The sequence below is a fragment of the Phoca vitulina genome, unplaced genomic scaffold, assembly GCF_004348235.1.
Source record: "Phoca vitulina isolate PV1807 unplaced genomic scaffold, GSC_HSeal_1.0 scaffold68, whole genome shotgun sequence".
Lineage (NCBI taxonomy): Eukaryota > Metazoa > Chordata > Mammalia > Carnivora > Phocidae > Phoca > Phoca vitulina.
In genome coordinates, this window is record NW_022589771.1 from 3,024,275 (window position 1) to 3,038,889 (window position 14,615).

The following is a 14,615-nucleotide window of genomic DNA, read 5'->3' on the forward strand; positions in this document are numbered from 1 at the left end:
CTCACTGCGCAGGCGCCCGCGCGGCGTGGGCGCCGGCGTGGTCCCCATGGAGTTACCTTAGCGGAGCCGGCACCACCGGGAGCATCCGGCATGAGCGGCGCGGAGGCTGACCGCTGGGCGTGGCTGCTGGTGCTCAGCTTCGTGTTTGGGTGCAATGTCCTCAGGATCCTCCTCCCGTCCTTCTCCTCCTTCGTAAGTGGCTGCCTTGCCTTCCAGGGGCCGGTGGGTCGCTGCTCGGTCCCCGGCGAGCCTGGCGTAGATACGGCGGTCTCAGACTGGCCGCGTGAGGGCTGGGTTCCGCCAGCAGAGGCGTCTTGGTTGGGCCGTTCTGCTTTAAGTTTTGTTTTGTTTTGTTTTGTTTTTAGTTGCTAGCGTCTAAGAGTTGCAAAGCTTTACCCCCAAATCCGGATTTCTGGGGTCTCAGGGAGAAAAAAGAATGACCCGGCAACACTTGGCCACGTTTTCACGTGGCAGCAGCCCCGAGACTGGAAGTTCTCAGTGCCCCTCTGCCGGCCGGCCACACTTATTTCCGTTAGCTCCTGGTCGGTGGAGGAATCAAGCAGCCCTCGCTGCTGGGGTCCAGAGCCTGGCGCAGCGCGGAGTACAGGGTTTCCCGGAGGCCCTGGCCTTCCCTGCACGTAGTGCCGGAGTACCAGCCGTGCCAGGTCCCAGATGGAAGGGTCTCAGGGTGCAGCCGCCCCCATTTTTGCGGTCGGAGGCAGTGTAGACAGAATCTCGGCACCGTGTCATGCTTCCTGTATTCAAGAGAGCAAAGGGCACCGGGGAGCAGCTCTCTGCCGTGCGTTTTGCGTAGGCATGAGTACATTATCTCGTGTCCAGTTGTCACGGCTGCTGTAAGATGCGAATGTCATCTCATGCCCCTTTACCTCCCAGAGGAGGAGTCTGACTCAGAGGGTCAGGTAGTTGCATTGTGTCATCCAGTTAGTGACTACTAGGGCGGAGACTGATCCTTGGTTTGTGATTCTCCTAGTTTTGTCCCTCTGCCTGTTGGAGCATGGATACAGGTGTGGTGGTAGATTGGAGGTGTGTGTGGGAAACAGGGAGCTGTACCCTGGGGAAGGGCGCCCCCTTTATGCCCACAGCCGGAGTCTGACAGACAGGAAGACCTCAAAGACTGGGTGCACGCCATTGTAGCATTATTGGGGGAGACGCAGTTCTCCCTGCTCTTATCTCCTGATGTAAATCGGTGGTGTGTATGGGGGAGGGGGTGTTATTTAAGACTAGGCGGGATTTCTACTTTCTTTATTCTACCAGCATTCATTGAGTGCCTGTTTCATGTACGATTCTATTCTAGGACTGTACTCTACCTGCATTGCCCAACTAAGGCATAGGAGATTCTCTCTTAACCCCTCATTCTCCCCTGGATACTGCTTAGTCTTTAAGATGATGTCCCAGATACTTAGCATTGCATAAAAGACCCTCGAAGAGCTGGCCTTTGCCTATCTTTTTTTTTTTCCTTTAAAAAAAAATGTGGTAAAATAATACATAACATAAAATTTACCATTTTAACCATTTTTGGGTGTATGGTTCACTTGCATTAAATAATTCACATTGTTGTGCAACCATCACCACCATCCATCTCCAGAACTTTTCCATCTTCCTAAACTGAAACTGTCCATTAAACAGTAAGTCCCTATCCCTCTTTCACCTCAGTCCTGGCAACCACAGTTCTACTTTCTGTCTCTATGAATTTTACTACTCTGATTATCTCATGTACGTGAAATCATGCGATATTTTTCCTTTTATGCCTGGCTTCTTTTCATTCAGCATAATGCCTTCAGGGTCTATCCCTGTTGTAACATGTGTTAGGATTTCCTTCCTTTTTAAGGCTGAATAATATTTCATTGTCTGTGTATACCACATTTTGTTTATCCTTTCATCTTTTGATGGACATTTGGGTTGTTTTCACCTTTTTGCCTATGTGAATAATGCTTCTGGAACACTGGTGTGCAAATACCTGTTCGAGTCTCTGCTTTCAGTACTTTTGGGTAAACATCCGGAAGTGGGATTACTGGATAATATGGTATTCTATTTTCAACTTTTTGAGAAATTGCCCAACCGGTTTCCGTAGCAGCTGCACCATTTTGCATCCTCACCTGCAACATACAAGGTTCTAATTTTTCCACAATTTCCAGCACTTGCTATTTTGTTTTGTTTTGTTTTTGTTTTTATAATAGTCATCCTCAGTGGATGCGAGGTGGCATCTTATTGTGGTTTTGATTTGCATTTTCCTAATGAATAGTGATGTTGAATATCATTTTATGTGCTTATTGGCCGTCTGTATATCTTCTTTGGAGAAATGTCTGTTCAAGTCCTTTGCCCCCTTTTTAATGGCGCATCAGGAGCTTGTCCGTAAGGGAAGGGCATCCTCTGTGGACTGAGAGCGGAGAGTGAGTGGGTGTTTGTTTTGTTGTTGTTGTTGGGTGAGGAATTGTTTACTTACCAGATATATTTGTAAACATTTTCTCCCGTTCTGTGGTTTGCCTGCCCATCTTTCTTGAATATTACCTTGATTCTTCTTATGTACCCCATCCCATTTCACCTCTTGTTGGAGCTATATGAAATGAAATTGCTCAAAGAGGCTGTGTTAGTTTTGTATTCCTCTATGAGCTGCTCATAATTTCCTGTTAGCAGAGGGGAAAGAGGAGTGTGTGTTTGGGGTATGCTAGTGGATATAAGTAAGACCTATCACCATCAGGCTCCTTAACCAAGCTTCCACCAAACTGGTGCTCAGCAGCTAGGACACACTCACCAAGGGTTATTGCTGCAGCCTAGAAGTACGTGAGGCTTGTGTTCCTCGATCTTCCTCATTTAGGTGAAAAAGCAATGGGTTCACAATCTGTGCTGCTTCCCACAGGTTGTATAACCTCTGTAACCTCAAACCAATTAGCTTTCTTGAACCTGTTTCCCCTTGGTTGTAACGCTATTTGTCAGGGTCGTCACATATACTTACCCTAGCAGAGTACAGCCCCTACTGTTGGTGTGCAGAACAGGGAAAAGTAATGAAGAGATCTGTACCGCCCGGTCACTGGGTTTGTGGTGAGGGTCAGTGTAAAGCCGTAAGGAACGCTCTGGTCCTGGTTAGGGTAAGATGCTGTTCTTTCATGACCAGTAGAGGCTGCCTGTTGCAGGCCCTTTTGGAGGACCTAAGTGGGAAAGACTCCCGAGGAGAAACAAAGCTTGATTGGGAATGGGCCATGTCCTCCTACGTCAAAGATAGCCTTCCTGCCAGTGTTTCAGAAGCATTTTCCACGCAGCTAGAAGGAGGGGGGGGGGGCGCACCATCCCGTTAGGTAGGCTGGTTGAGGCCCTTGAATAAGTCTCTTAAGTATCACAAGTCCTCTGCCTAGCAAAGCCTTGCAGGGTCCTGGGAGGGGGCCTCAGCTGAATACGTGGGTAGAGATGGGGGCCTGGATGAGGACACCCAGTCCCTGGTGTTGACTTGGTTGGAATTTTCCTGAGAGTTCTTAATTCTCTTGAAGCTGGTCACAGGGCATATGGATGAGAGGGCCAGGTTCATTTAATAGGTGACCCAGGACTTTCTTCAGCCAAAGGCAGAGGAAGAGGGAGACAGAGATGCCCCTGGGAGCACCCCTGCGCGCGGGTGTAGGGAGGCGCACTGCGCAGGCGCCCCGCGCAGGCGCCCCAGGCCTAGCAGTGGCAGAGGGCAGAGCGAGAGTCCTGGCGAGCTGTGTGCACTGCGCATGCGCCCCGGGGACTCCGGTGGGAGGCGGGGTGTAGGGAGGCGCACTACGCAGGCGCCCCAGGATTGACGTGGCTGAGAGTGGGTGCTGCGCTGGTGTAATAGCCCCTCCCTTCCGGGGCACCCCGCTTTGCAGACCCTGGGCATGGGCCCGGCGCAGGCTGCCTTCTGGGATCTGGCTTGTGGGGTGACTGCCATTTTCATATTTGATGACTTTGAAATTCCCTTCATTTTCTGCTCTGAAAAGTGGCCGCCTCCCTTTCCTTGTGGGGGCCCAGGCCTCTGCGGCCAGGGACAGACACTGTAGGACCTGCCTGCTGCTGTAGGGGCCTTCCTGAGACCCTCCCCCTTTCCAGGGAGCACACTCGCCTCGTGAGTTCCTCTGTGGACCACCAGGCGTGAGGATGGCCCGCGAGTATTAGTCGTGGGGGTAATTGAGGGGGCAGGGGGGGTTGAGTGCACATGCGCAGTTGGGGCCTCGTGGATGGGGTCGTCCAGGTGCGCAGGACCAGTGCTGTGAGGAGGGCTCCAGACTGGGGGCCCTCATGTGGGTCTGCAGCTTCGCAGGAGTCTTGGTCCCTTCTCGGGATGAGCAGTGCGTCGCCAGTATTAGGGACACATCTAAGTGGGCAACCCCAGCATGTCATTCCCCTGGTGCCCCCTGTGTTTCAGGAGGGACGAACCTTTGGGCTTAAATGTCATTATATATTAATTCAGATGGGTCTAGTCCAGATGCCAGCCACTGAGTGGTGGAGTGGAGTTTGACTCTTCCCTGGTGTGACTCCAAGTTCAAAACGTAACATTTTGTCTGTTGGGAAAGGGGTGTGGAACTTGGACAGGATCTGAGGGTGAGTCTGGTAGGAGACTATGAGCTCATGCAGGCTGGCAGCCAGCGTCTGAGGGACAAGGGTGACAAGGAGGATTGGTTCTATCCTTGTTTTCTCCACTGCCTGTCCTCTTAATAAGAATTTTGAAAAACTTGTTTTCTGCTTGAGAATTCTTTGTGTACCCATCTCCAGGTCTTTGAAAAGCTGTACCCCACATAGCTTATCTGTTTCTGTCAAGTGGGAGGTTTAATGTCCTGGAAGGTGCTTTTGAATACATAAGGAGGTCAGAGGTTTATTTTTGTTTGAAAAATTAATATTCAGAACACTTAAATTCAAATCTCATTAGATTTTAAAATTTAATTCATAGTTCTAGTACATTTTAACTGTCACTAATAAGGAGGTCTTGGATTAATATAGGTACCTATTTGCAAATTTAAACACTTCCAAATATTTTTGTGTACTTGCAGACATAATTTATTCATTTTCCCTCCCAACTACAGTTGTCTAATTTAACCATAAGATCCTAAACTTCTCCACAAGCTCATTTTCCCACCCTCACTCACCTTCTAGTCCTGAGTAAACATCTTTGGTCTTTTCAGTTTTTAATTTTTTGTGTGTGTTCTCTATACTGTTAAGTAATGTGCTTGTGCTTCTATTTCTTCTTTTGAAGATCTAGTGTTAAACGTCAGGTTTATTGATGTGTAATTTGCATTCAGTGAAATTCACTGTTTCTAGGTAGGTGGGCAGTTTGATGAGTTTTGGGCTACTTATTCATAGGGTAACCACCATCACAATCAAGATAAGGAATATATCTATCACCTCAAAAAATCTATTTCCCCACCCTGTGCCTGTTTCTTGATTTATAAAGCTAAGCAACATCTATAGACTCTTGCTCTGAAAGATGATTCTGTGATTTTCTAAAGAAAATTTGGCCCATTCCTATTTTTGTCTCTAGGGTGGATCAGGTTGGAGTATATATGTCCTTTAGTTCAAGTGTTGGGTAGGGGTCAGGCTAGGGCAGAGGGGACGAAGACAGAGCTGGGTTTGAAGACCCCTACTCTTGGCGTGAAGCCTGCAGGAAGATGCGCAGGGGCAAACACACTGTGCTTTGTGCAGGTGCCCTTGAGAGACCTCTGTCCCCACGAAAAGGGCTTCATTGTGCAGGCGCTAGAGAATGCCACCTCAGAGGGTGTCCCAGGACCCCGCACTTGCGCAGACGCCCCGGGAGACCCGTGATGGGGCGTGGCTCCCCGGCTCTATCTGAAGAGTTGCCCTATTGTGCAGAGGGGACCCCAAGCTGGAGGGACAAACTCAATTATTGTGCACTTGCTATGTGCCCGTACACTTACATACATTATCCCCTTTCATCTTTTTTCATTAATCTGTTTTTAAAATTTTGAAACAAACGTGCAGAAAAGGTACGCATACAATACAAAGAACTGATTTTGTTTCCTGAACCATTTGAAAATAAGTTGTCGACCTGAGCCCCTGCATTCCCCGACACATTGCTGTATAAACAGGTGCCTTGTCCACAGCACAGCCATCAGGAACCTTCCTACTGACCTGCTCCTGTTTTCACTTGTCCCACTCAAGGTCCTTTGTAGCAAAAGGATCCCGGTCAGTGCTGTGCATTGCACATACTTGCCACGTCTCTTCAGTCTGGCAGGATTCCCGGTATTTCCTTCACTTGTATGGCTGACCTTTCTGAATATGGCAAGGGCAGTGAGTTTGCAGAATGCTTAGAACATCTTTGTCCCGTGTCACAGAAGGGATGTTATGTTCTCATTGCATCTCCTCTGGCGCCGTGGCACGTTCACTCTTCACTTGGGGCGGGTCCGAAGGGGGGGTGCCGCCCCACCACCCTCCCTCCTCACCGCACCCTTGCTGTTGGGCGATCCTGAGGCATCCTGGCCGGCTGCCGGGCGCCACCTAGTGGCCACTGCCATCTGGTCCCTGGGCTCCCGCCTGCCAGTGTCCCCGCAGTTGTATGTGAGGGTGAGTGGCATCTGGGGACGGCCCATGTGGGGTCTGGCTGTCAGAGGCGCCTCTTCACAAAATTTATGTCTGTATTTCTCTACCTGCCAAAAACCGCGAGTTCACACCCATGCCTCCAATTCTAATTCAACACTGCAGGATTCATTCTGGTTCTTCCATATTCCTAACCCCTTGTTCTGATAGTGAGAAAACTGGCTCCCATTATTTTCAGTATGTTTACTGGATTTGATCAGTGCTTTGTAATTGATCTCGCATCCCCACTGCTGCCTCCTCCTGCCCTACCCCCATGCCTGCCGGCCCCCCTTGGGCTCTGTCGCTGGGGTTGGCTGGGTGCTTTCCTCTTATCCTGTAGGCCTCTTACTCTGCGTCCTATGCCAGGCTGCCCTTTCTGGAGATGCTCACATCACCATGCTTGGCTCTGTCCTCCCTTGCCAGGGGCCCCTCTGTGGGAATGCCCTCCTGATGGTGCTAGGGATTAAGTCCTGCTGCTGGGCCACCCCCTCCTCACTAGCACCGCCCACCTTCCTCTGCCTACCTAATTTAGGACTAAATTCTTCAGGAAGGGAAGAGGATGTGTGGTCCTGTTAACCTGACTGACGCCTGGAATTGGTTTTCACTTTATAATCACAATTTTACAGTTATAGTGAAAGATACAGACATTTGTGCTGGAGCGATCCATAGGCATGTCTGCAAAAGGAAACGTATAATTAGAACGGTGAGTCACATCAGAGGGAGTTTTTGTCTTTGTGGTGGTCATAGAGGGCAGCAGGACTAGGCCGCAGAGTCTGGCTGTTCAGGTAAAGGGCAGCCTGCCCGGCTGGAAGCGGCAGCAGTAGGATGGGGGGGAGTTGTCCCCCTGTGGGAAGGCACTGACCGCAGCTGTCCACTCCACCAGATGTCCAGGCTGCTGCAGAAGGATGCTGAGCAGGAGGCACAGATGAGAGCAGAGATCCAGGACATGAAGCAGGAGCTCTCCACTGTCAACATGATGGATGAATTCGCCAGATACGCCAGGCTAGAGAGAAAGATCAACAAGATGACGGATAAGCTTAAAACTCACGGTACTGGTTTCGCTGTAGTGTGGAAAGCTTCATGGGGGCTGACGAATAGAGAAGTCTTTTTATAAGATTGGTAGGATATATGCTTTGATTCTTAGATGTTCTCAATGTTTGTCCAGAAGAAACTCAGTAGTCATGATTACTTTCTCTTTATTTGCTGGTGAACCTTTGCTTCCTAAACACAGAAACAACATCCTCTTAGCTTTTCTTCTGTTTCTGTAGGTAGACATTTTCAAATTAAACGCTTCTCTTTCTTTCTTTTTTTTTTTTAAGATTTTATTTATTTGTCAGAGAGAGAGAGAGCGAGCGAGCACAAGCAGGGGGAGCGGCAGAGGGAGAAGCAGGCTCCCCGCTGAGCAGAGATCCCGATGTGGGACTCGATCCCAGGACACTGAGATCATGACCTGAGCCGAAGGCAGAGGCTTTAACCATCTGAGCCACCCAGGCGTCCCTCAACACTTTTCAAGATAAGCCTAGAGAAAGTGTCACAGTCGATGCCCAAGGGCTTTTGTGAACGCTCTCCAACGTGCCCAGAGTGTCCTTATCCGAGAATAGACTGACAGGGTCAGGATCAGGTCTTGTTCATTGCTGTGGTCGCCACCGTCCCTAACAGTCTTCTGTGATGAAGACATTTCCACCCACGTGCTGGGAACTCGCACAGTGAGACCGCTTTCTCCAGGCTAGTAAGACATACGGAGGGTCCCCCAGGCCCAGGAAAAGCTAGGCTCCCACGTGTGGGTTAATGTACTGTGTAGACAGGGAGACCTGGGAAGCAAACGTAGTCCTGTTGGTAAGTACACTATAAAAAGAATCTCTGGTGTAGACGGATAGTTTTAAGGGTGTTCAAAATTAAAGCTTCAAATCTTACAATATGTGCGTGACTATTTTAATGAATGGCATCATGTGTGGCTTTTAAGAAATTCTGTTTTATATTTTCTAAATATACTGAGCAAATGCTACACAACATGATTAGAAGATATTTTATAAGAGGAGAATAACATTTCTGTGTATTTGAATATTTTCCTTTCTCTTCAGGACTGATACAATGATTTCATCCTGTTTTTCCTTTCAGTGAAAGCTCGGACAGCTCAATTGGCCAAGATAAAATGGGTTATAAGTGTTGCCTTCTATGTATTGCAAGTAAGTGTACTATTGTGTTACCTGGGGTCTTTAAAGTTGATAACGGACTGTCCTCCAGGGCCCTGTGGCCCCCAGAATCCAGGTCCAGAGTTCAGGCTTTTCCACTTCCCGCGGCTGTGCTGTGCTCTCCGGTGGGCATGGAACCGAACGCTGTGCGTTCATAAGTTAGGCTAAAAGAAAGCCTTTCTCTCTCTCTGGTTTTAAATTGAAGTACAGGTAATGTACAGTGTCCTGTTAGTTTCAGGTGTACAACATGATGAATCAGCAGTTCTCTGTTGCTCAGTGCTCACCACGATAAGTGTAATCACCACCCCTCATCGTGCAGCGTGGTTACGATGTCATTGACTCCATTTCCTCTGCTGTACTTTTCATCTCCATGACTTACTTACTTTGGAACGGGAAGTTTGTACCTCTTAGTCTCCTTTATCTACTATCCCTCTACTGCTCTTCCCTCTGGCAACCATCAGTTTGTTCTCTGTATTTATAGGTCTGCTTTTTGTTTATTCGTTTCATTTTTTAGATTTGTCTAAAAAATGTATTTGTCTTGCTCTCTGACTTATTTCACATAGCATTATACCTTCTAGATCCACCCATGTTACAAACAGCAAGATCTCATCCCTTTTAGTGGCTGAGTAGTAGTCCACTGTGTGTGTACGTATGTGTGTAAATATATGTAAATACACCACCTCATCTTTGTCCGTCCATCTATCGATGGACGCTTGGGCTGCTTCCATGTCCTGGCTACTGTAAGTAATGCTGCAATAAACATAGGGGTGCATGTATCTTTTCAAATGAGTGTTTTTGTTTTCTTTGGGCAAATACTCAGTAGGAGAATGACTGGGTCCTATGGTATTTCTATCTTTAACTTTCTGAGGAACGTCCGTACTGTTTCCACAGGGGCTGCACCAGCTTGCATTCCCACCAGCAGTGCACGAGGGTTCCAAGAAAGTCTCTTGCGTTGTGAAACATGGGGGTTTTTTAGCACATGAATGCTGGAATAGCTTCTCTGGGGCTCTTTCGTATTGCCTTTATTCCAGTGCAGTTTGGGGAGCCTGCGGGGAAGTGAGAGAAGCTTATTTAGACGTTGTATTTTCTAAGATGGTCAGTTTGGGTCATTGCTTGTTGCGCGGCATGCAGACGTGGAAAGTGCTTCTCACTGTCCGGGTAGGGATTGCTTTTGTCACTAATAGGGTGTACTTATCGTAGGCTAGCTACTTGAAGGAGATGCTCAGTGAGAAAAGAATACCTTTGTTATAGGAGACCTTGGTTAATTTATCAGCTAATTTAATAGTGTATATTTATTATTCAGATTAAAACAGTAAAATAGCAATTCACTAAGAAGGCTACCCCACTTGGCAGCAGTGTGTTCTAGGTGTCCTGGGAACTAGTCTCTATTTATTTATTTATTTTTAAAGATTTTATTTATTTATTTGACACACAGCGAGAGAGGGAACACAAGCAGGGGGAGAGGGAGAAGCAGGCTTCCCGCTGAGCAGGGAGCCCGACGTGGGGCTCGATCCCAGGACCCTGGGATCGTGACCCAAGCCGAAGGCAGACACTTAATGACTGAGCCACCCAGGCGCCCCGTGAACTAGTCTTTAATTAGACACTCTGTTTCGGGGTGCCAGCAAATTAGTGGCTGTGTGGATGTGTCTGTGTCCTGCAAGGACTGGATTGGTGGGGCTTGAAGTCACCAGTTTGGAGAGTTTCCTTAGTGTTTGCCCGTCTCTCTTCCTCCTTGGTTACTGGGCGTGTGGCCGGCGGGTTGCTGCACTCACCAGCACTGTCTTCGCAGGCTGCCCTGATGGTGTCGCTCATCTGGAAGTACTACTCAGTCCCCGTAGCTGTGGTACCGAGCAAGTGGATCACTCCGCTAGACCGCCTGGTAGCATTTCCGACTAGAGTAGCAGGTAAGAAGTTTCTGGAAACCAGAGCAGAAGAATACGGATAGGCTTCTGTAGACGTGTAGGGTACAAGGTGAAGGAACCCAAGCTCATCCATTGACTAGTGAGCAGTACTTTGTCTTGGCCTTGCACAAGGCTCACGGTGAAGAAATAGGGCTAGAGAAGTTACTTACCTTGTCCAGTGTCACTGAAATGTTAAGTAGCAGAGCTGGAGTTCACCCTGGGTCTGCTTGCAGAATGTCAGCCCATACCTTGTCTGATACCCTGTTCAGTGAAACCCCGATCTCTAGTTCCTAGGTTCTGTGACCTCTCTTCGTTTCTTTTGCTTGGCCTCTCTCCAGCATGTACTGCTATTGGTCATTCTTTTATTTCTGAAAGGTAATAATATCCTTTGGGTGTTAAAAGTAGTACATATTGGGCGCCTGGGTGGCTCAGTCGGTTAAGCGGCTGCCTTCGGCTCAGGTCATGTTCTCAGGGTCCTGGGATCGAGTCCCCCATTGGGCTCCCTGCTCAGGGGGGAGCCTGCTTCTCCCTGTCCTCCCTGCTCATGCTCTTTCTCTCTCTCTCAAATAAATAAATAAAATCTTTAAAAAAAAAAATGGTACATATCATTGTAGAATGATTAGAGATATAAGAACAATTTAAAAACATCTCATAAGCTGTAGATAACCTCTCTTAACTTTGTGGTATGTTTTTCCACTCTTTTTTTCCATTTATTTTATACAACTAAGATCATCTGGCACATACAGTTTTAGACCCCTTTTTACTTTATATTGTAAACCCTTTCCCATATCATTAAACTTTTTAAGAAATTTTGAATAACTTGCTCTTCATTGGGATATATCATGATTTACTAATTCCCCTGATAAAAGATACATATTTAGGTCCTAAGTCCTTACTATCAGGAATAATGCTGCATGCCGCACACATCCCTGTCATTCAGCCTTTGGTTGTGATCTGTTGCTGGAGATGAATTACTGAGTGAAGAGGAGTGTTTCAGAGATCCCAGTTTCACCACGCCCTCCACCCTGCCCCCTCTTCCCCCCACCCAACCTTGTGGGCACCGTGCCCGTGGGCTGTCAGTGCTGCTGAGCAGGAGAGCGTGAGGACGCCCTTCCGGGCATCCAGAGGGCCATCGGCCACTCCTGCTGCCTGACTTCCTGTTTCTCCATCACCAGCTGGGCAAGAAAGGCATGGGTAGGCACTGCTGTCTGTGTTCATAATGCTTTTTTGAGAAGGAAAAACAGTCTTACTGGGCGGTTTTACCGTTTGTTAATATCATACATAACAATGCACATCTCCGGTAGCTGTTCTGTGTGATTCCTGTTCAGTAAGGAGGGCAGCCCTGTGACTCAGGAGGAGGCCTGCTGAATCTGAATCCAGGAAGCACACACCTAGGCTGGCTTAGCCGAGCGCTGCTGCAAAAGGGTCGACTTCCTGTGAGTTCAGGGTAGCAGAGGCAGGAAATGCAGGTGGGACTGTTGGCATGCCCTCTGACGGTGAGCTTCTGTACTTCCAGGTGGCGTTGGGATTACCTGTTGGATTTTAGTCTGTAACAAGGTTGTGGCGATTGTGCTTCACCCTTTCAGCTGAAAGAAGACAGATGCAACTGTGACATTTTAGGGAGTGGATTTCCGCTGAGGAGGTTACAAATCTGATTGATACTTTTTTTTTTTTAAGGAAATAAAAGCACACAGGTTAGTTTTTTTGTTGAATGTGTTTGTTCTTGGATTTTATGTGAGATACGAGAGTCCTGATTTTGTACACTTGTCACCGAGCTGGAAGGCCAGGCTCTCCCACGTGTGACCCGGCCAGCAAGCCCCGGGTTTGTCCCAAGAAGGGGCCTTGGCGGCACGTTACTGGGGCTGTGCACCATTGGCGTCCTTCAGAGGTCACATTGCCAACTGGAAAGTCAAAATTTTCTAACTTAAGTACTTTAAAAAGACTTAGCACTATTTTTGATCCAGATTAGAAAGCGATTTAATTTTAATACCACTACCAGAGTTTGAAGTCTCCCGTAGTCCTACTAAAAGAATAACACTAATTGACATCGCTTGTGTGGTTTTCATCCTCTGTTTAAAAGGTCATACGGGAGCCTGCGTATAGGATTATCTACTTGTTTGAAGTTGTTAACTTTTCGTTACTGTGTTTTGTAAATGTATTCATGGGATCATAATGCATTGTTTTATGCTTGAATTGTGTGTTTTATATTTAAAGCATTTCAAATGAAGTGTGTTTTATAAGCATTTAATATTTATGCTCTGTAGAATGGAACAAAGTTAAAAAACAAACTAGGAATTCTGATTAAATTAAAATGAGTGGATACATTTTTCAAAACACTTTTTTTTTACTGTTGTGTTGCTTTTTTTTTTGAGTTCTAAATGACAGATAACATTATATTAGTTTGAAGACTACAACGTAGTGATTTGATATTTGTATACACTGTAAATGATCACCACAGTAAGTCTGGTTTCCCCATGTAAAACACTTTCATAATTAAAATTTTTGCAAGGGCTTGTGTGACTGTTCTTCCTTACAGCCCGCCTACTTGCTATGACCAGTTTGTAACTGACAAGTGACGGAGGACTTTAACTGTTAACTTTGCTTGGCCACAGCCCCGTAAAGCTAAATTCTGTCACTGGTTTTTAAAAGGTCATATCGTCCTTGTCATATTTGTATTCTTGAGTTCTGTAGTGGTCTAATAAGCAGCTCGTTGTTAATTCCATGCCTTGTACTGGAGAAATGCTGTGGTGCTTTAGTTCAGACGCCCCCGCCCAGGTTGACTTAGCTTTAAGAGAGGATCGCAGCAGGAGTCACGGGAGCACTTAGAGCAAAAGCATCAGAGGGCGGACCCGGGCCACCGAGGCTGGGAGGGCCGCCTGAGGAGGCAGAGGCGGTGGCACGGGGAAGCTGCGGGGCCCAGGCCCAGGTGCCCGCATCAGGGGCCCGGTGCGCGGTGAACGCTCGGTGGCCACGCACGGCCTGCCCGGGGACATCCTTGGCTCACTGTCCGCGTCCAGTCTCCCTGACGAGAGCCTTCTGGATCTCCTAAAGACCCGTTCTTTCAGTTCACACTCAAGGCTTCGACAGAGCTCACAGCGGCCAGGGGAGAAGACGCACGGTTAGCTGGGGATCTTGCCACACGCGGCAGCAGCTGGCAGGGCCGACGCGAGGGGCACGTAAGTATCCTTCAGGTTTTACGTCACTGTGGGTTTTCAGAAATGGTATTGTTCTTAAATAGATAATAAACATGGTACTGGATTCAAAAGCTGCAGAAAGGGATACGGTGGGAGGTAGATCTGACCCTTGACCATCGTGTCACCCCATCTTCTGTTACCGTTTTCTTATGATTCTTCCAGCGATATCCCATATGTAAATGAAAAATTGTGTGCATTTCTAAAATAAAAATTTTTTTATAAAAGTAACACATAAAAAAATGGTAACTGTTTGCTGTGTTTTTTTTTTTTTAATTCCTACTTGGAAGCAAGGAAGCAAAGTCTCCCGTACCCACAGGATTGGGATTGTTGGTGTTAACGTTCGTGCTTTAACTTTCCTATTTACGTATGGATAGCGATAGGTTTTGGGTTTCTGTGAAAAAATACTGGATATAGTTGATGGCTTTACGTGAAGATAGACACCTCTTTGATTTAATATATCTAAAGTTCTCCTTATGCCAATTTTGTTTGCTTTACGTGTATGGTAAATCAAGCAGGGAGATCTTTATACACAAACCCCCACAGACACTGTTGTATGGGGTTAATACGCTTCTGTTGCTGCCACAAGGAGGCATAACGCTAGTCAGCTAGTTCACTCTCCCTTGAGCTGGCCAGGCACTCTGGTGTCCCATGGTTTCTCTTACACGTGCAGCTCTCAGTGGGGGCAGTGTGTGTGTGTGTGTGTGTGTGTGTGCGTGCGCGCGCGCTGAGCCTCCCCTGCAATCTGTGTGTGTGCTGAGCCTCCCCTGCAA

The 14,615-nt window shown here is 47.5% G+C and overlaps 1 protein-coding gene across 5 annotated transcripts in view; it reads left to right on the plus strand.

Annotated features, from left to right (window-relative positions):
* Positions 1 to 14,615, plus strand: part of GET1 (guided entry of tail-anchored proteins factor 1) — a 26,856-nt gene continuing 12,241 nt past the window's right edge. Inside the window, exons 1-5 of one of the 5 annotated variants that reach the window (XR_004297913.1) lie at positions 1 to 192; positions 7,442 to 7,607; positions 8,677 to 8,744; positions 10,540 to 10,654; positions 12,168 to 13,827. Coding sequence is in view for 4 of the 5 variants with exons in the window: in XM_032392581.1 (XP_032248472.1) it covers positions 91 to 192; positions 7,442 to 7,607; positions 8,677 to 8,744; positions 10,540 to 10,654; positions 12,168 to 12,241 (525 nt within the window). In the remaining variant the exon portion in view is untranslated. Of the gene's footprint in view, positions 193 to 3,403; positions 3,912 to 7,189; positions 7,262 to 7,306; positions 7,344 to 7,441; positions 7,608 to 8,676; positions 8,745 to 10,539; positions 10,655 to 12,167; positions 14,518 to 14,615 lie in introns of those variants that run through there. The other 4 variants (XM_032392581.1, XM_032392582.1, XM_032392584.1 and 1 more) reach the window with 4 other exon arrangements.